General features: G+C 35.9%; 1 protein-coding gene across 2 annotated transcripts in view; it reads right to left on the bottom strand.

Annotated features, from left to right (window-relative positions):
- NETO2 (neuropilin and tolloid like 2) overlaps positions 1-22,164 on the bottom strand; it is a 57,412-nt gene that overhangs the window by 17,259 nt on the left and 17,989 nt on the right. Inside the window, exons 5-7 of one of the 2 annotated variants that reach the window (XM_041767753.1) lie at positions 19,910-19,954; positions 19,700-19,827; positions 2,733-2,961 (exon numbers count right to left, since the gene is read on the bottom strand). In XM_041767753.1, coding sequence (XP_041623687.1) covers positions 2,733-2,961; positions 19,700-19,827; positions 19,910-19,954 — 402 coding nt within the window. The remainder of the gene's footprint in view (positions 1-2,732; positions 2,962-19,699; positions 19,828-19,909; positions 19,955-22,164) is intronic. The other variant, XM_041767754.1, reaches the window with a different exon arrangement.

The following is a 22,164-nucleotide window of genomic DNA, read 5'->3' as shown; positions in this document are numbered from 1 at the left end:
AGGCTCCCTGCATGGAGCCTGCTTCTCCCTCTGCCTGTGTCTCTGCCTCTCTCTCATTCTCTCTCTCTCTCTCTGTCTCATGAATAAATAAAATCTTAAAAAAAAAAAAAAAAAGAAAATTTGAATAGATCTCTAACTAGCAAGAAGACTGAATCAGTAATCAAACTATCTCCCAACAAAGAAAGGCCCTAAACTGGATGGTTTCACTGGTGAATTCTACCAAATGTTTATAGAATGTCAACTCTCAAGCTCTTCCAAAAAGTTGAAGAGAAGGGGTCACTTCTTACTCATTCTAAAGACCAGCATAACCATCTACTAAAACCAGAAAGATACTATTAGAAAACTACAGACCAATACTCCTCATGCATATTGATGCAAAAATCCTCAACAAAATACTAGCACTGAATTCAGCAACATATTAAAAGGATTATACATCATGACAAAGTGGGACTTATTCCTGGAACATAAAAATGGTTCTACACACAAAAATCAATGTAATATACATTAACAGAATGAAAGGGGGAAAAATGACATGATCATTTCCATTGAATCAGAATTTGACAAAATTCAACATCCTTTCATGATGAAAACACTCAATAAACTAGGACCAGATGAAAACTTCCTCAACGTGATAAAAGCCATATATGAAAACCCCACAGCTAACACCTATAAGAGTGAAAGGCTGAAAGCTTTTCTCTTGAAGATCAGACACAAGACATGGGTGTCCCTTTTCATTTCTATTCAGTATAGTACTAGAAGTTCTAGCAAGAACAATGAGACAAGAAAAGGAAATGAAAAATAAAATAGCATCCAGGAAAAGTACCTGTTCGCAGACAACATAATCTTATATGTAGAAAACGCTAACAAGATTACACACTAATAAACTAATTCAGCAATGCTGCAGGATACAAACGGCAAACAAAAATCAGGTGCATTTCTACACACTAACAATGTAGATTTGTATACAGAACAAAACATTTTTTTAAAAAGATTCTATTTATTCATGAGAGATACACAGAGAGAGGCAGAGACATAGGCAGCCGTCTCTGGGGACCCCGATATGGGACTCTATCCTGGAACTCCAGGATCACGCCCTGAGCCAAAGGCAGACACTCAACTGCTGAGCCACTCAGGCGTCTCCAGAATAAAACATTCTTGAAAAAATTTAAAAACAACAAACAAACTGGGAGACATTTTGGGTTCATACACTGGAAGATTTAATATTAAGATGACTCTACTATTCAAAAGCAATCTATGGATTCATTATGATTCCTATAAAAAAAACCCTGTAAGCATTTTTAGCAGTGTTTTCTGAGGAGAAGAAAAGGGCTTCTTGGAAATATGGTTGGTTCTAGGGCTGGGCCAGGGAAAACACAATCAAGCCTGGGCTATCTTGTGGTGATAGAAAGAAAGTGATTTAAACACCCCCCCGCCCGCCCCCGCCAAAACAACAAAAAACAAAGGATAAAAGAGACAAGTTGAAGGAGCTCCCAATGGCCAAAGCTGGGACTTTGAGCAACAAAATAATGTTAGTATTATACTAATTGTATGTTATATTGTTATATAATTTTATATGTATAATAATAATGGCATAAAATAAAAATCCATAAACTCATACTGATATAAATCACCAAAAGATAAATGAGGGAAAAAACAGTTCTTCCTCACAAAAGAATTACAATTAATAAGTGTAGAAGGAATAATGGAGACAGTAAACTACCATTAGGTAAACACTATGGTATCACCTATTACAGATGAAAACCATTAACAGACACTATAATTATGAGCAAAGGGATATCTGCATAGTCTCAAAGAGCATTATTAACTAGAAATGAAAAAATTAGTAACATTATAGTGGAGAATCTTGACAGCTCCCCAAGGAAGTGAGGGAAGTTAACGAGGGACAAATCTGCATTGCACACACCCACCTCACCGGTGTGATGTGCGGGAAAGGTGTAATGTCCTCTCTGTGATACTGACAGAAATATATAACCTCAAATGAATCCATGAGAAAACATCAGAGAAACTCAAATGGACAACATTCTACCAAATAAATGGCCAGTGCTCTTCAAATGTATCAAGGACACCAAAGACTGAGGCACCATCACAGATTGAGGAGACTAAAGGAGAGATGACAAGTAGATAGATGCAACGTGGATCCTGCATCAGAAAAAGACATTAATGGGAAAACCAGTGATGTGTGGATATGGTCTATGTATCAGTCAATAATACTGTATTATTATTCATTTTCAGTGTTCATTTTCAGTTTTACTACACTATTAGGGGAATCTGAGTAAAGGACATATGAAAATTCTGTCCTATTTAAAAAATTTTAGATCAGCTTAAAATTATTTAAAAAGAAAAAACAGCCTACCTAAATTTTGATGAGCATGGTTTGGCAGGCTCATAATGATTCACCAAGCTGAATTAATACTACTTTTTTTTTTAAATTAATACTACTGATAATTATTTTTAAATCTGAAAATCTTGAAGTTTCCATTCTGCATTTCCTGTCATATGTTTACACCTTTGTAATAAGGCAGTGTTGCAATGTATGTATTAATGTGGTTTTTCACCTAGAACAGATAATTCTTTGAGAACAGGGACTAAAACTTAGTTATTTCTGCCTTCTCTTTGACTTGCAGTCTTTGTCAAGAGGAAATGTGCCATAACTGAATTCTGAATGAATGAAAATTGTGTAAAAAGATCTCAGTGTTGTAGTATTTACTTACGCTCCACAAAGGAAGTAAAGAGCATTCTGAATCTGCTCAGCCGACTGCCCTCATCGGCCCACATTCGGATCACTCCAACTCCTGTTTTCAGCATTACGTCATTGGCCACGGTGCTGCAAAACTTGGCCTTCAGATTTTCAATAGAACTGCTTCCATCATAAACTGCAACAAAGTTTCTCTTGCATTCATTTGAGTGCTCCATTTGATAATCTAGGAACCTCAAATAAATCTGTAACATTAAAACAAAGAAAAATCCTGCTTTTGAAAAGATAAATTTGAATGTTGTAGTTTCACTATTTTGTCAACATGGTAGATATGACAGCTGACAGAAACCCAACAGCTAGAAGGCTGGCATCGAAGGAGTTAAAAGAACTAAGGCTGCCGGTCTCCTTTAGTTCTTAGTGGAACTAAGCATTAAGAAACTGAAAGTTATTGTTTTGTCTATAAAGAAACCTTTTGCTCCATGAGGCTCACTGGCTCTGTTACGTGATTTTTTTTTTTTTTTTTTTTTTATGATGGCACCAACCAATTGGGAAAATGAAAGAATCACTCAGCAACTGTTGGGATTTTTTTTTTCCCCAGTTTTTAAAGTTTAAACCCAAGTTTAATTGTAATATATATATATAATATCCTGTAACACATCAAAACCATTTTTATCTTATCTATACTCTTCATAACCATACATGTCCCCCATGATCTCCTGTCATTTACCCCCTATTCTATATTGCACATTTACGTAGTTTTAAGGCTTCACCCCATAAATAACAATTTCTACATTTTCAATCAGGAAGATATAAATTGCAGTATCAAAATAAGCACTATCTATTTTGTTTAGCATTCTCTTTCTTGAAATTTTATAGGCAGCTTGCTACCTGGCACTAAGTTCTTAAAATACAGTTGGCCCACTTTTGTTTGAAGATTTCCTTTAGATCATAGGCTTAGAAAGACTGGGAGCATTCATGTTCAGGTTGTGGGCTTAGAAACACATCTGCATAGCTCTAAAGAAGTGAATGCAGTAGCTATTATTCCTTACAGGCAGGGAGAAAATTAAGGTTCAGATGATTAAGAATTTGCCCAAGGTTACTCAGAGTGATGTGACCTAGGTTGGCCTGGCTCCAACACTTGTGTTCTCTCCACTCCCTGGGATGTCTTTTATGCTCACACACACGCACACAGTTCACTTTTTGCTCTAGTTGCCCCTATGTGACTCTATAATTAAAATTTTAGTGAGCAGAGAATAAAGATTTCCTTTGTCATTAAACACATATAATAAGTATTCATTCCGGTTTCTATCTCTGAGGTAGCAGTATGATGCCACCTCCATCTATTTATTTAAAGATTTTATTTTTAAGTAATCTCTATGCACAGCATGAGCTTGAATGCACAACCATAAGATCAGGAGTCACCTGCTCTACTGATTGATCCAGCCAGTCACATCCCGCCTCTTAATTTAAAAGACTTTATATAAAAACAATGTAATGTCAGGTATCTCTTCCTGCTAAAATACCTTGATGGCACAAACTAAGAGCAAAAAATTAAAAAATACACCTCAAAGGGATATATATGGACCAAGTAATTTTCATTTGGAATGATCATTTATTTGAAATGATCATTGGTTACTTACTTCCCTGAAAATGGTAGAGAAACAGAATTAAATAGGATTACCATTTCAAAACTTCACAAAATCTTCACAATTACATAGAAACAATAGGTTTCCTTAAATATAACACTAGTTCTCAATTTCTCCATTGTTTACATAATCGAAACATTCTGTCCATGGTTCTGTGGTAGTGAGCAAGTATCACCAATACCGTAATTCTCTTCTCTAGTATACTGTGAGGCCTTCCAATGAGAACCATGTGCTAATTATATCTAGTGTAATTTTTGCTCATAGCAAGTAATGAATACATGACTAGGTTTATAAAACTATGAACTGGTAGATCTCAGAAAAATCATCAAGAAGTCTGAAGTACTTACTCTCTGCTTTTTTTTTTTTTTAATCCAAAGAAACATGGTACTGTACAGGCCATAGTTAATGCTCCTTAAAGATATATTTTTTAAGTCCTATGATCATGACATTCTTTTCTGTTGTGAATGCAGCTAAATATTGAAATGGTTTAGTTCAACTAATTTTCAGGAAATATTTCTAACAAAGGGTGCGTGGGTGGCTCAGCTAGTTAGGCATCTGACTTTGACCTAGGTCATGACCTCAGGGGTCCTGTGATCCAGCCCTACCTCCCTGTCCAGCTCCCCTCTCAGTGAGGAGTCTGTTTCTTTGCCTTTTGTCCCTTCCCCTGCTCATCTTCAATCTAATACACAAATCTTAAAAAAAAAATTCTAACAATAAAAACCTGACAAATTGAAATGGCGGGGGTGGGGGTGGGGGCACTAACTACTTCTCTTTCTCCCAGGCTGTATGACAGGTCTGCTAATGCTCCTGGTCTCTTTTTCTACTCCTACACCCTCCTCAGGGAAGTGGAGTGAGTTACCTTGAGGATGTGGAGTCTGGTCTCTTTTTCCTTCCTTCTTTCCCTGGACTGGTGAGTAGGAAGCAGTGACCTGAATAAGTGGGTTTTCTCTGCAGATGCAAACTTTCCTGGGGCTGGACTGGTCTAGGCTAGACTTAGGTGGGTGGTAGAACTGATGGGTAGAGAATTAGCAAGTCTAATACAACTCTCTCACTAAGCTGCTTCCTCTAGCCTTTGCTGTAATAAAGGAGCTATTTTGAATCTCCATATTCTCAATGTGAAGGGAAAAAGGAATGCTGTCTATTGGTGCCTCAGAAGACAGCCCCCACCAATGCAATGAAATCTTCTATGGACAATGAAAGGAACTATGGACATTATCATGGAGGTACTGGGTGTTTCCTTCCAGACAAGGAAGGGAATACTGCAATATATAGTGAGTCAAATTAAGTTTTTGGTTTCCCAGTGCATAAAACAGTTAGCTTGTACTGTGGTCTGTTAAGCATGCAATAGCATTGTCTACAAAATGTACATTCCTTAATTCAAAAATTCTTATTGCTAAAAAAAAAATGCTGACCAGCATCTAAGTTTTCAGCAAATCATAATCCTTCTGCTGGTGGATGGTCTTGCCTCAATGTGGATGGCTGCTGACTGATCAAGGTGGTGGCTGCTGAAGGCTGTGACAATTTCTTAAAAAATGAAGTTTGCTGCACTGATTTGACTCTTCTTTCACAAATAACTTCTCTGCAGATTGTGATGCTGTTTAGTAGCATTTTAACCACAGAATTCATTTTAAAATGGAATCAATCCTCTTAAGCCCTACAGCTGTTTTATCAACTAAACTCATGTAATATTCTGAATCCTCTGTTGTCATTTCAACAGTCTTCACCAGGAGCAGATTCCATCTGAAGAAATCACTTCGTGCTTATCAAAAAGAGCAACTCTCATATGATGTAATGAGCATTGGGTATTATATAAGACTGATGAATCACTGAACTCTACCTCTGAAACTAATAATATATTATGTTAATTGAATTTAAATAAAAAAGTAAACATCCATTCTAACTCCAAATAAAAAAAAGGAGCAACTCCTCATCAGTTCACATTTGATCATGAGATTGCAGTGATTCAGTCACATCTCCGGGCTCCAGTTCTAATTCTAGTTCTCTTGATGTTTCATCACATCTGCAGAAGTGAAGTCTTGAATCTTTAATTTGTAAAACATGCAGTATTTGTGAAGCACAGAAAAAGGAGGAATGCCTGTATAGCATTCCAGATCAAAAGGAGACACACAATAATTGGCACTGCAACCGACTACTGACATTAGATCCCTGTCTTACAGGACAGAAAATCAATTCTTAAATGTAAAAACTAATGCATACACATAAAATATAGAAGTATAGTTCTATAACCTTTGGTTAGGAAAGTTTATTAAAAACAAACACAGAAGACACAAGATATAAAGACAAAACTAATCAATTCTATTATGTAAAATAAACTTAACTTCCAGAACCAGCCAAGATTAAATACAGTATGACTTACTTCTCCTATTACAACTAAAAACTGAGGATAAAATATGAAAAGCAACTACATGAGAATTCTGGAAAGTAAAAGATGGGTGTAGGTGGGAAGTCAAACTTGAATGACCCATAAAGAGGGTGAGGTTCAGTTTTTTCTTCTTTGTCTCCTGAGCTGATTCAAGAACTCACGGCAAAAACAGATGCTAGGGACTCCGGGAACTTAGAGAGAGCCCCAGCTAGAAGACTGGCAAGAGGGCCCCCTTTCCAAGCTGAAGAGTGGGGTGAAGCAGGGATATCTGGTTTGTTCTTTCCACTCTATCAGCTCTGCCCTGGGTCAGCACCAGTTGTAAAGATCTGTGTGCAGCAGCTATAGCAGCACCTAAACCCCCAAGAGAAATCCCATCTCTCTAACTAGCAGGATTGAGAAAAGGATATGATGTTGGGGGAGTATGGAGGGAATTCCTATTATTTTTTCCCCTTCTCTCTTAGATACTCAAAACTCACAACAGGTTAGGAGGCAGAAATTGAAGAAAACAACTTTCTGGCCACTAGAGGAAACAGGAAAAGGAAACCATGCTATCTGGAGAATGTGAAGGAGGTCTTGGACAAGAACACGGAGCTAAAGAAAAAGCACTAATTCTGGTTTACCACCCCGCACCCCCAGCTGTGTATTCATCAAACAGAACTAAAGAAATATGACAAAGGTGTTGAGAATGAAACTATAGTACAAGCCACTGTCCAAATCCCTGAGTGGCACATGCCCTGGGCAAGACCACAAAGACCCAACCACCATTGGAACCATCACCCACATAAAGTGACATGGCACATGCAGTCTGAATCTAACTGGGTAGATTGCCTGACAAAAATAAAATGAGTAACAAAAATCAACATTTTCCAGGTATTTCTAACAGGGTTCACAGTGTCATATACTCAAACTGTCCAGGACATAATAAAAAATTACTCACATATAAAGAACCAGGAAATGTGAATTTTGAAATGAAAAAAAGAGTCAAGAGATCCCAGTCCTAATGAGACCCAGATATTGGAATTGCCAAAGACTTTAAAGACTTTTTGTTTTGTTTCTTAAGAAAGAGAGAGAGAGTGCACACATGAAACAGGCAAAGGAAGACTGAGACTTTTAAGCATTTTTCATGACCAGTGATGAGCCTGACATGGAACTTGATCCCATGACCCTGAGATCATGACCTGAACTGAAGTCAAGAGTTGGATGCTTAACGGACTGAGTTACCCAGGTGCCTCAGAACTGTCAGAGACTCTGAAGCAACAATATAAACATACTCCATAAGGTAAAGGCAAACACTGAGGGAGTAGAAAAATCACAGTAGAGAAATATAAATTATGAAACAGAACCAAATGGAAACTTTAGAATTGAAAATGAAAAATACCTGAAACAAAAAATTTGCTGTATGGGCCCAAGAATGGGGAGGATAGAGGAAAGTCAACCAACTAGAAGATGACTCAGGAGAAACTATCTAATATGAGATACTGAGAAAAAAGGATTGAGGACAAATGAATAAAGCCTCAGGGACCTGTGGAACAATTTCAAAAGGCTTAACACATCACTTAAGTTTCAGAAGGAGAAGAGACTCCTACAAAAAAAAAAATATATATATATATATATATATTTGAAGAAATAATTGTTAAAAATGTCCCAAGTTTGGTGAAAGGCAAAAATTTAGATTCAAAAAGTTCAGCAAACACCAAACAGGATAGGAACAAACAGAAACAAAGGCCACACACTTCAAAATTGAACTACTTGAAATTGAAGATTTAAAGTCTTGAGATCTGAAAGAGAAAAATGATGTATTCTGTAGAAGCAAACTACCTGAGTGACTGTGGATTGCTCTTCAGAAATCATGAAAGCCAAGGACAGTGCATCAAAAATTTTAAGCCCTGAAAAAGAGAACTTGGGAACATTAGAATTTTATATCCAGCAAACATATTCTTTCAGGAATGAGGGCAACATAAATAAAAACCTTGGTAAAGACTTAAGAGACTTAGAGTTTGTTGTATACAGATCTGCTATGAAAGAAATGCCTAAACAAGTTCTTTAGATAAAAGAGAAAGGATACTGGGGCACCTGGGTGGCTTAGTGGTTGAGGGACAGGTCATGATCCCAGGGTACTGGGATTGAGTCCTGTGTGGGGCTCCCCATAGGGAGCCTGTTTTTCCTTCTGCCAATGTCTCTGCCTCTTTCTGTGTGTCCCTCATCAATAAATAAATAAAATCATAAAAAAAAAAGGGGGGGGGGAGAGAAAGGACATTAGAATGAATCTTGGAACTTCATAAATGAAACAGAAATGATAAATATCTGAATAAATATAAACCATCAAGAATAAAAAAGGAGGGCATCACTACAGACCTTACATTAAGAATAAAAAAGGGGAATTTGGCTGGCTCGGTCAGTGGGATGTACGATTCTTGATCTTGGGGTTGTAAATTGAGCCCCATGTTGGGTGTAGAGACTACTTAAAAATAAACTCTTAAAACAAGAAGAATAAAAAAAATACAGTGAACAGCTCTATGACCCCAAATCAGATGACTCAGATGAAATGGACAAATTCCTTAAAAGGAACAAATTGCCCAAACACTTCTAACAAGAAATATGAGGCATTTTTTGGAAATCCCTTAAAAATATGGGCTGGTTACTAGGGGAAACAACTATGAGTTGAAGGTTTATTATTATTATTATTATTATTATTATTATTTTTTTAATAAGTTATTTTCTTCTGACTGCTCCTGAGGTCTTTTTTTTTTTTTTTAATTTTTATTTATTTGTGATAGTCACAGAGAGAGAGAGAGAGGCAGAGACACAGGCAGAGGGAGATAAACTTTCAGTTCCACCACAATTTCTGGGGAGGGGCAGGGGTGTGGCTGAAGGTTAAATCAAGCACCAATGGTCAATGATTTAATCAACCATGCCACAGAAAAAAGCCTCCATAAAAACTCAAAAGGTTTGAAAGCTTCCAAGTTGGTGAAACAGAACTTTTCCATTCTGCCATTGTGCTAGGCCCCACACTCCATGGGGATAGGAGTTTCTTTGTTCAGGACCTCCTCACCTATGTCTTTTCATCTAGCTGTTGATTAAAAAAAATTTTTTTTTAATTTATTTAAGGGGGGGGTGCAGAGACATAGGCAGAGGGAGAAGCAGTCTCCATGAAGGGAGCCCGATGTGGGACTCAATCCGGGATCCCGGGATCACACCCTGAGTCGAAGGCAGACACTCAACCACTGAGCCACCCAGGCACCCCTGATTTTTATCCTTTAATATGCTCTTACTTAAAATTTAAGTAAGTAAATTGGCTTCCTGAGTTCTCTAAGCCTCTCTAGCAAATTAATCAAACTCAAGGAGGGGCTCATAGAAACCTGATTTATAGCCAATTGGTCAAAAGCACAGGTGACAACCTGGACATGAGACTGGCATCTTAAGTGGAGGCCAGACTTGTGAGACTGAGCCCCTAATTCTTGGAATCTGATGCCATCTCCAGGTAGATCAGAACTGAGCTGAATTGTAGGACACCCAGCTAGTGTCTGAGAACTGCTTGGTCTTAAAAAACAAAAACAAAAAAACAAAAAAACAAACAAAAACAAAAACAAACAAAAACAAAAACAAAAACAAAAAAACTCTACAAATTGGAAATGGTATCAGAATCATCACCCCAGGGCAGCCCAGCTGGCTCAGTGCTTTAGTGCCGCCTTCAGCCCAGGGTCTGATCCTGGAGACCTGGGATTGAGTTCCAAGTCAGGCTCCCTGCATGGAGCCTGCTTCTCCCTCTGCCTGTGTCTCTGCCTCTCTCTCTCTCATGAATAAATAAAATCTTAAAAAAAAAAAAATCATTACCCCAGAAAATAGATGCAAAAATCCTCAACAAAATATCAGCCAATCTAATCTAGCAACATATGTAAAAAGTATAATACTTTCATATAATCACAACTAAATGTGGTTTATCCTAGGAATGCAAGGCTGGTTTAAATTTTGAAGAGTAAATGTAAGCCACTATTATAAATAGACTAAAAAAGAAAAGCTACATGATCGATTTGTTAAACAATCAACATCCATTTAATGAAAATCTCAGAGAAACAGATCAGAACTTCTGTTACCTGGTAAACGGCATCTATAAAAACCCAGAGCTGACACCATACTTAATGGTGAAAACCTGAATGCTTTCCCCCTCAAAATCAGTAACAAGGTAATTCCTATTCAGCACCACATTGGAAGCTGTAGAGTGCACAAGTGTAGACTTTAAAGCTCCAATAAACAAGACAATGTGGCACTGACAAAAGGACAGACATCCACAAAACAGAACCGAGCCCAGGAATAGATTCTTACAAATAAAGCTATTCTTATTATTTTTAACAGAGATACAAAGGCAATTCAATGGAGAAAGAAGTCTTCAACAAATGGTGCTAGAAAAATCAGACATCCATAGCCAAAAATAAAAAGAGACAAAGAAAATAAGAATCTTGAGCTATACCTAATACCTTATACAAAAATTAACTCAAAATGGGTCATAAACCTAAGTATAAAATTGTAAAAGTTTCAGAAGGAAATGTAGGAACAAATTCTTAGGACTTTGGGTCAAAGAGCTCTTAGATACATCATAGGAAAATTCATTTAAAAATTCATAATTTGACTGCATGAAAATTAAACTTTTTCTCTGTGAAAGACACTGTTGAATGAAAAGCCACCAACTGGGAGAAAATGTTTGCAAATCACTTGCCAAAAGGCTTAATTCAGAACTCGAAACTGAACAGTAAGAAAACTACCTAATCTTAAAATGGCCATAGCAGACACTTCATCAAAGATTTAGACATTATAAACCTGCAATTTAAAACTTACAGCATATACCTTCATCAGAGTAACTATAATTAAAAAAAGAACTGATAATACCAAGTGCTGAGAACTATGTAGAGCAATTGAAAATTTGGTAACACTCCTTGTTCCAATGCCAAACAATATAAGCACTTTGGAAAACAGTTGGTGGTTTCTTACAAAGCTATCATGTGAATCAGTAGTCTCAGGGATGGATATCCAGAAAAATTAAAAACATGTTTACACAAAACAACCTGTACAGAAATGTAACAGTTTTATCCATAATAACCAAAAATTGGAAACAGTCCAAATGTTGTTCAGCTGGTAAGAGTAAACTACAGTAAGCATATCTATATAATAAAATCTGTTCAGCAATAAAACAGATAAAACTATTGGTACATGCACTAACAAGAATCTCAAATGCATCATACTAAATGAAAGAATTCAGACTCAAACTGTGATTCTATTTATATGAAGTTTTGGAAACTGCAAAACTATAGAACAGCAAAAGATCATTAGTTGCCAAGAGTCAAGATTGAAGATTGGTTTTGACTGTAGAGGAACAGCATGAGATAATTTCTTGGGGGTGATGGATTTTTTTTTTATAAAGATTTTATTTATTAATGAGAGAGAGAGAGAGAGAGAAAGAGAGAGAGAGAGAGGGGCAGAGACAAAGGCAGAGGGAGAAGCAGGCTCCATGTAGGGAGACTGATGTGGGACTCGATCCTGGGTCTCCAGGATCAGGCCCTGGGCTGAAGGTGGCTCTAAACTGCTGAGCCACCCAGGCCACCCAGAACTGTTCTGGATTATGGTAGCTGTCATAGGGCCATGCCTGGCAAAAAATTTTACTATATATTACTTGACATGACCAAGTATCCTGACACAACCAAGTGCCAGCAAGGATTGAATAATGAAAATGCTTTTAACTTGCTTTAAAAGAATAAACTGCCACAAACACTTTGTAAAGCCTTTGGCATGCTCTGGTAAAGCTGAAAATGGTCATGTCCTACAATACAAAAACTACACTTCCGGATATATTACTAAACAAAATCATCACACATAGGCATAATAAAAATACAAAAATGTTTAGAGCAGCATTATATTTAATATATTAAAATGTGAAAGCAGGGGCTCCTGGGTGTCTCAGTCGGTTGAGCGACTCTTGATTTCGGCACAGGTCATGATCTCAGTGTTGTGAGCTCAAGCCTCACAGTTGGCTCTGCACTTAAGGAGTCTGCTTGAGATTCTTTCTCTCCCTCTCTCCTTGCCTTAAATAAATAAATTAAAAAAGAAAGCGGAAGCAAATTAAATTATTCTTTTAGAATGGACAGTGATTTCCACAATTGATACAAATTTTAAAAATATACAGAATAGTATATATTTGCATAGTGCATAAATATGAAGATACAAAACTGTATATAGGAATTATAAAACTCAAACTCAGGGTATGTAGAAAAGATAATGGGAACATGGATTTCCTCTATACCTATAATATTAATAGTGTTTCCTTTCTTATTTGATAATATTTACTTATCTAAATGTTTACGAAATTATTCTTAGTTCTTGCTCTTTCTGAAATACTTCTTGGAGAAATTTTTTTTCATAAATTTTTAGAAATGTTGTTTGTAACACTGGAAAATATAACTTTAATCACTAAATTTTAAAAATTAAAAACCCAAAATATTATATACAATTGACATGGGAATTGGATCAAATTTTTAAAACTGTGTTTAACTAAATGGGCAAACAGATTTAAGAAATTCAAAGGAGGGACGCCTGGGTGGCTCAGTGGTTGACTGTCTGCCTTTGGCTCAGGGCATGATCCCGGGGTCCAGAGATCAAGTCCCACATCGGGCTCCCTGCGTAGAGCCTGCTTCTGCCTCTCTCTCTCTCTCTGTCTCTCATGAACAAATAAATAACATCTTTAAAAAAAAAAAAAGAAATTCAAAGGAAAAAATGTGAAAGATTAAACACTCTAACCAGTTAATACTCAAAATGGAATAAAGCAGTTAATGGGTGATGTTTCAGAAAAATCTACTTATGTATAAAAAAGAAGTCACTGGTGTTTGAGTATGCTAGTTTTCCAGTCCATTGTTCTCAGTGGCCCTTCTGTAAAAATACAAGCATACCTTGTTTTTGTGCTTCTCAGATACTGCATTTTTTACATATTGAAAGTCTGTGGCAACACTGTATCCAGCAAATCTATCAGAGCCAGTTTTCCAATAGAATTTGCTCATTTTGTGTCTCTGGGTCACATTTGGTAATTTTCTCAATATTTCAAACTGAAATTACTAGATTTGAATTGCAACAATCTCATGATAAAACTTTAACAGAAGAGGACTTTCTCATGGGTGAGCAAAGAAAGTGATTCTTCAGATGGAAGATACTTCTGGTGAAGATGGTGTGAAGACTGCTGAAATGACAACAGAGAATTCAGGATATCACATGAACTCAGTTGATAAAGCAGCCACAGGGTTTAAGAGGATTGACTCCATTTTAAAAGTTGTTCTGTGGGTAAAATGCTACCAAACAGCATCATACGGCGCAGAGAAATCATTTGTGAAAGAAGAGTCCATTGATGAGGCAAACTTGATTATTCTCTTATTTTAAGAAATTGTCACAGCCACCCCAGCCTTCAGCAGCCACCACCCTGATTGACAGCAGACATTCACATTGAGGCAGCAAAAAGATTACAGGACTTGCTAAAAGCTCAGATGCTGGTTAGCATTTTTTTTTTTTTTTTTTTTTTTTAGCAATAAAGCATTTTTGAATTAAAGGTATGTACATTATTTTTTAGACATAATGCTATTGCACCCTTAACAGACTACAGTACAGTATGAACATAACTGTTATTATATGTGCTACAAAACAAAAAAATTCATTTGACTCCCTTTATTGCCGTATTCACTTTGTTGTGGTCTGGAACTGAACTGGTAGCATTTCCAAGGTATACCTGTACATTTGTCATATACCAAGTTTCCATACATGTGTAGTTTTCTTTTTACTTTTAAAAAGTTGCAATAGAGTTCACATAGTGTTATATTAATTTCAGGAATACAACACAGTGATCCAACAATCCTACACATTACTCAGTGCTCACCATGTTAAGTGTAGTCACCAAACAACATTATTACAGTATTATTGACTAAATTCCCCATGCTATACTTTTCATGCCTGTGGCTTATTTATTTTATAACTGGAAGTCTATACCTCTTAATTCCCCTTATCTACTTCACCTATCCCCTCACCCACCTGCCCTTTGGCAACCACCATACATGTGTAGTTTTAGATACTTTATTCAATTTTATTAGTTTACATATCCTGCTGACAACTGCATTCTATCCAATGACCACAACTTTATCTTGAAGGGTTGTTTTTACTCAAAATTGTTATGGTTCTTCTGAACATTTTCCTCTTCTGTGTGAATTAGCCTGCCAACTTCCCTGGAAAGCTCTCCTGGGATCTGGACTGGAATTACTTTAAATTGATAAATTAGAGAACAATGAACATTTCTGTGATACTGAATCTTCCCATCCATGAAAATGATCTCTCTCTCCCATTTCTATAGGCTTTCTTTTATGCATTTCCATATAACTTTAACATTTGCTTCCTGGTACTTTCTGATTTGTTCTTAAACGGTGTTTTAAAAAGTTTTATTTTCCAACTGACTTTGGCTCTAATAAAGAAAAGCAGCTGATTTCTACAACTGATGAACTGTTCTTTCTTTCCCTCATTCTGTTGCACTGACCACGATTTCAAAATACTACCAAATAAAACACTGACAACAGACATTCTTGACTTGTCCTGAGCTTAAAGGAAATGCTTTTAAGGTTTAACCATTAGTTACGTCTGAATTAGGATTTTAGTAGATACTCTTCATCATGGTTAAGATGCATTCTCCTGTGATGGAATTTCTAATTTTTATCAAGTTTCACTGAGTATTGTTTCTGCATCTACTGATATATCTGGATTTTTTCCTATAATCTGTTAATATGGAAAACTATATCATTTGATTTTCTAATATTAAACTGTCCAAGAATTTCTAGGTCATGATTTCTAAAAAATTTGTATTAGGTTTAGTTATTGCTTAGTTTTTTTGGTCTCCCTCCCCCCTCCTATAAATGATCCTGGTTTATATATAACTCTCACTCATGCTGTTTAGTTTTGATAGAATTGCCTAGGGAATGTTTTTTTTCCTTCAATTTTCTGAAACTTTATATAACCTGTTCCCTGAGTACTTGGTAAAATCCAGTCTGATCAACTCTTCTATTTACATAGTTAAGTACAAAATCAATTTTGTTAATTTGGTAAGATTTATTCAGGTTTTCTATTTCTGATTTAGTTTTTGTAAACTTTATATATATGTATGCAAATATGTACACACATACATCGTATATTTCAGGAAATGTCCATTTAGAGCAAATATGTATGTACACACATACATTGTATATTTCAGGAAATGTCCATTTAGACTGTTTACAAATTTATCAGCAAAGAATTACTGTTAGTATTTACTCTAATAGTTGAAATAGTTTGGTTACGGAAAATTTCAAATGTGCAAAAGGAGACAAAGTAACATCCTGAACATCCTGTTCCCATCCTAGCCTTACCAGTTATCAACATCCCTCCCACATCTGCCTCTCACATACTGACACACATCCCAGAGACTTCACATGTCAACAGTTTTATGTGTATTGCCAAAGAATGCTTAAAAAATTATCTCATACTATTATCAAACTAATCTCTTATCAAATACCAGTGTTCAGACTCTGGTCTTGTAATGTTTCCTACTTTTATAGTTTGAATCCACAAGTTCATTTCATTTTTGTTTTAATCTACGAATGTCGCTTTTTCCCCCTTTGTCATTTATTTATTGAAGGAACCCCCAGGTTTTTTCTTTTGTTCAACAGGTTTTCTTCAGTTTTGAGACTTTTAAAATCTCTGCTATAGTTGATTCATAACCTTTTCCATTTCTTTTTTAAGATCTGAGAGTGCATGCCCCTAAGAGTACAAACAAGGGGAGAGGCAGTGGGAAAAGGAGAGGCCGACACTGCTGAGCAGGGAGCCCAACACAGGGTTGGATCCCAGGACCCAGGGACCCGGAGATCACGACCCGAGCCCAAGGCAGCCGCTTAACCGACTGAGTCACCTAGGTAACCTTATGACCCTTTCCAATTTTAAGTATTATTTAGGTCTTTTATGCTAAATCAACCATGGCAGAAGTAGGCCTATTTTACAAAGGGCCAGCTTTTGGTTTTGCTGATTCTTTTTAAAATATCATTTATTTCTGCTTTCATTATTACCCTTTCTTTGGATTTCTTTGGTTATTCTTTTAACTTCTTCAGTTGAAACTTAGTTCATTAAATCTTTTTCTTCCTCTAAAAGAAACATATTAAAACTCCCTTGTAGTACTTTTAGCTGCATCCTACATATTTTGAGGTATAGTATTTTCAATAACATTAAGTATGTTCAAATTTCTATCATGAGTTCTTCTGTGACTTTTAATTGCTAAGTGGTATATATTAAGTTACCAAACATACGGATTTTAAAGTTATCTTTTGGTTGTTCGTTCCTGATTTAATTGTATTTTTGTCAGAGGATGTTCTACATAATACTAAGCATATTTGACTTGTTTTTAGTCTACAGTATGGATCAGATTTTATAAATGTTTCGTGCATGCTTGTAGAGAATGCATATCTTCTGGGTATTGGGAGTAAGATACCATGTTTCATCAGGCATAATGTGTTGTTTAAATCTTCTGAGCCTTACTATTTTTTTTGGTATGCTTAATTACTGAGAGGTGAAATTAATTACCCACAGTAACTGTGGGTCTGTCAATATTCCTCAACAACTGTCAATTCATATTTTGTACATTTTGAGACTATATTAACACATAAAACTTAAAACTGCCTCTCATGAATTTGTGACATTTTTATTTCAATAGCTATATTAGATCTCTTTTGGTATTTGTTATATCCTTCCTGTTTTATTTTCAAATTTTCCCATAGTTATCTTAAAACAGAATATACTTGGATTTTAAATGTAGCATTTGGTCCATTTATTATCTTTTCCCAGAAAGATCTTAATTTTGCCCACATTCTAAAATGACAGTTGAGTGCTGATTTTTAGATTGGCAGTTATTTTTTTTTCTCAGCACTTTGAAGACATTATTCTATTGTCTTCTGGCTCCAATTTTATTATTAATGATACTCATAGCTTTTTTCTCTAGTTGCTTTAAAGATTTCCTCATTGCCTGTCATGGCCAATGTAGCAAGATGTCAATTAGAACTTTTTTCTTGCTTTGGGAGTCACTTTGTGTCAATGCTTTTTGTCAGCTTGAATGTTTTGATTAACTGTCAATACCTACCCCACCACCACCACTTCCTGAGTTACATTGTGGGTTATTTTCTCAGATCTATCCTTTAATAACTATAACTCTTACCTGAGGAAGTTCTACTTGGTTATTTTTAAAGGGTACCTGGTCATTTCTTGTTTGTCTTTTTGATTCCTTCCTGTAAGATATCTAAAACACTTAATTTCTTAGGGATCTAACTTCTTGCTGTTTTGTCTGCTAATTCACTCCTGGTGGGTTGTTTGCTTAAATGTTTTCTAATTTTGAGTTGTGAGCTTACCTTCAGCAGGGTTTTACTGATGGCAATCCTGCAGCCTCCGTGGTTATTTTGTATTTATTTCTGCCAGGTGTCTAAAAATTTTTTTTGAGGCCAGGACCATTTTGTTAATTGTAAACAAAAATTAAGTGTTTCCTGGATTGGGCATGGCATGTAAATTACATACATCCTAAACTCTAATAAAAACAGGTCTCTAGATTAAAGTTTTAGGGGAAACACCAGAGGCTTAGACTGAGCCCAGAAAGATAAGCTTCTTCATTATTAACCTGTATTAGTAGAAGATGCGTCTAATCTACCATTTCACAGCAATTATATCTCCCTTTGAGGGTTCCAGTTTTCTATGAGGGATCTCACAAAGGTCATGTGAGCCCCAAGCCTTTTCCATCTCACTGTGGATATTAACACCAAGTTCCTGGCAGGTCTGTTGGTAAGTAGTGGGGGGTGGGAGTGGGGAGATGAAATTGGCAAGAGGCACTTTTACCATCAATTTCAGTTTTCAGTTTATTGCTCTGGTTTATAGTTCTCTCTTCATTTCTAGCCCATAAGAATTACCTTTTTTTTTTTTTTTTTTAAGATTTTATTTATTTATTCATGAGAGACACAGGGAGAGAGAGGCAGAGACACAAGCAGAGGGTGAAGTAGGCTCCATGCAGGGAGCCTGATGTGGGATTCAAACCCGGGACTCCAGGATCACACCCTGGGCCGAAGGCAGACGCCCAACCTCTGAGCCACACAGGCGTCCCAAGAATTACCTTCTTTTTAAAAGAAAATCTTACCTATGCTTTTAAAAGGGTATCTGTTATCTTTTACCCAATGTTTCCAGGTGTTTTGTAACAGTCAGATTTTCATGTTATCTAATCCATCCTATTACCATAACTCTAAATTTGATTTTCATAATTCTTTAAAGGTTTGTTCTCTTATCCTCACTTTCTCTTTTCACATATATCCACATTAAATATATTTTTCACTGTGAATATTCCTAGAAGTATAAATTAAAAGCAAAAAGCAAAAGTAGTTAGCAACCAATCTCAATCTGTCAGAGTTATTTAAAAACATCCTTCCCTGTGGTACTTTCCAATAAAAGCTCTACATCGTTAGCAGAGGACAGCGTGGAAAGAACACAGAACCAAGGCTCACTAGATTAATGTTTTGTTTTAGATTTCTAAGTTTTGGTTTTGACACTGCCATGACCAACCTAGAGAACTCTGACAAGACACTTCAATCTCCTGTAGTCTATTTTTCCTTCTCATAAAGTTTTTTTATGAATTGATGATATGGATCAATACTTGCACTCTCGATTCAGGAATACACAGATTTTAAGAGTCTCCACGTTTGTATGCTATTCCTGAAACTACACTGTAGTTAACTATAACAATGCTGAGATCTTAGGTGCCCAATCTGATTGAAATAAAAATTTTAAAAAGTTGTAACAGCTGTTTGTATAACACTATTAAAATAATACATTATGCTCATCACTGTCTTATGTTCTTCTCTAAAGTGACTCAATACATAATAATACCTTGGCTTTTGGAGTAGCTTTAATTGTCCATATACAATCAACTGCTTGGCCAGGTTTTGTTTTTTCTTCTTGTTCTACCTGACTAGAACGCACTATTCCATCAGCTCCCGAGAGCTCAAACTGGCAATCTAGAAAGAATAGATGAATGATGTTCAAAGGAAAATAAGATTGATCAAAATGCCATGAGGAAAAAGAGGTGATATACTAAACCTGGGATGGGATTTAAAATACCTCCTAGGTAAGTAAAGTCTGGATCTGTAATAGAAAAAAGAAGAAAGTAATTGGCATTGAGATAGTTAAGAGTTCATGTCTTAAGTTATGTCTAATGCTTCATTTAACAGCAAAGCAAAAGAAAGATTTCATTGCTGTAGACTACACATCACTTTTTTTTTTCCTGGGCATGAAAATAGTTTATAGGTTCTTGTTTACAGGAACAATGTTTTTTTTAAAATGGTAATGTTCATACTTTTGATCCCATCATGAGTAACTTATTTATGCCACCTGGATACATGTAGCCTTCTGTCAATAGCAATTGATGGATGAATAAAGAAAATGTAGTATACATAACACAATGAAATACTATTCAGCCTAACAAAGAAAATTCAGTTACATGGTACAACATAGATAAAGCCTGAAACATAACACTAAGTGAAATAAAGTCAGACACTTAAGGACAAATATTAATATTGTACAATTCCATTTACTGAGGTTCCTAGGTTGATCAAATTCATAGACAGTACCAGAAGCTGCAGGAAAGGGGGGAATGGGTAGTTTGTGTTTAGTGGACACAGGTTTTAGCTTGTGTTAACAAAAAAGTTCTGGGAATGAATAGTGGTAATGATTGTGCAACACTGTAAAAAGGTACTTCACAAGTACTTGTACACTTAAAAAGGATTAAAATGGTGAATTTTATGTTGTTTGTAATTCACTACACACATACAAGGTAGTAGCTAGTGAGGAGTGTTTTCAAAATGGCAGGGGAAAAAATGATGAGGCGATATACAGAATGCTCTGCTCTGTGAAGTAGTTTATAGAAGATTAAGAACCAACAGCACATATCACAATAATGGATTTCAGTAAATTGATTTGATTTTTATGAACTAAATCAATTAACTGAAATAATGACACTTTAGTATCAAAAAGATTTTAAAAAATCTTATATATGAATCAGCTTAGACTACTTATAGACATCAAAAACAATGCTCTTAATTAAATACTGTTTTTAAGTATTAAAAATCAGGCTTTTTAATACATAAAAAGTCTTACTTGAAGAAAAGGAGCTCTTTTTCTATTAGTTTATGTATCATAAGAGCAACTTTATATGGATTATAGTTAAAATATAGACAAATTATAATAAAACACTTAGGATTTCTAAACTACGTTACATTTCCATTTTATAGTACTTGAGAGTCTCTACATACATCATGCTTAGTATCATGCTAATGATAGCAATACCAGGAAAACTATGTAATATCCCATTTTGTAGATGAGGAAACTGAATGAGAGATTATGATTTTCTTAGACTATATTTATAATGGCAAAACTAAGGCTGAACTGCAATTCTCCAGGCAATTTTTCTTACCCTACCATATTGCCTTTATAATGTGGGTGAAGATTCCATAGTTTTACCACTGAAAGAAAAAAATATCAAAATAAGTAGGTAATGCATAATTAGCTAATTATGACTGTGTTTAGTTATTTCAAGTCATATTTACAAACTTGTCTAGGGATCAGTAAATCTAGAAGACTACTACTACTGAGAAATTAGTGTATTTTAAAGATTTTATTTATATATCTACCTATTTGTGAGAGACAGTGTGTACATGCCCAAGGGAGGAGGCAGAGAGTTAGAGAATCTTAAGCAGACTCCATGCTGAGCATGCAGCCCAATGTGGGGTTCGATCTCAGGATTGAGATCATGACCTGAGCCAAAATCAAGAGTTGGACACTTGGCTGAGATGCCCAGGCACCCCAAGAAATTAGTCTATTTTAAATGAAATTCTCTAAGTTATTGGTGGTATCTATTAAGGATAGAGGACTCTTAAAGGACTGCTACTTCCTGGAAGTAATGGATAATTTTGGAAATTTTAGTGCAAGAGTGACAACATCCTAGAATTATTGCCTACACATGAAGAAATTCTGATTCATTTGGCAGGTAGCTCCTATGACTTTTTACTCCATTGCTGTTTATTTATTTTTTAAAGATTTTATTTATTTATTCATGAGAGACACAGAGAGAGAGAGAGAGAGAGAGGCAGAGGGAGAAGCAGGCTCCATGCAGGAGCCTGATGTGGGACTCGATCCCAGGACTCCAGGATCACACCCTGGGCTGAAGGCAGTGCTAAACCGCTGGGCCACTGGGGCTGCCCTCCATTGCGTTTAATTAAACTTGTCTTTGACATTTCTCCACAAAAGAACTGAAATGTTGTTATCCCCTTTCAGCAAAGTTGGATTTGGTTTATTAG

The sequence above is a fragment of the Vulpes lagopus genome, chromosome 8 (assembly GCF_018345385.1).
Source record: "Vulpes lagopus strain Blue_001 chromosome 8, ASM1834538v1, whole genome shotgun sequence".
In the NCBI taxonomy this organism is placed as follows: Eukaryota; Metazoa; Chordata; class Mammalia; order Carnivora; family Canidae; genus Vulpes; species Vulpes lagopus.
This window is presented reverse-complemented; position numbering and strand designations above follow the sequence as displayed.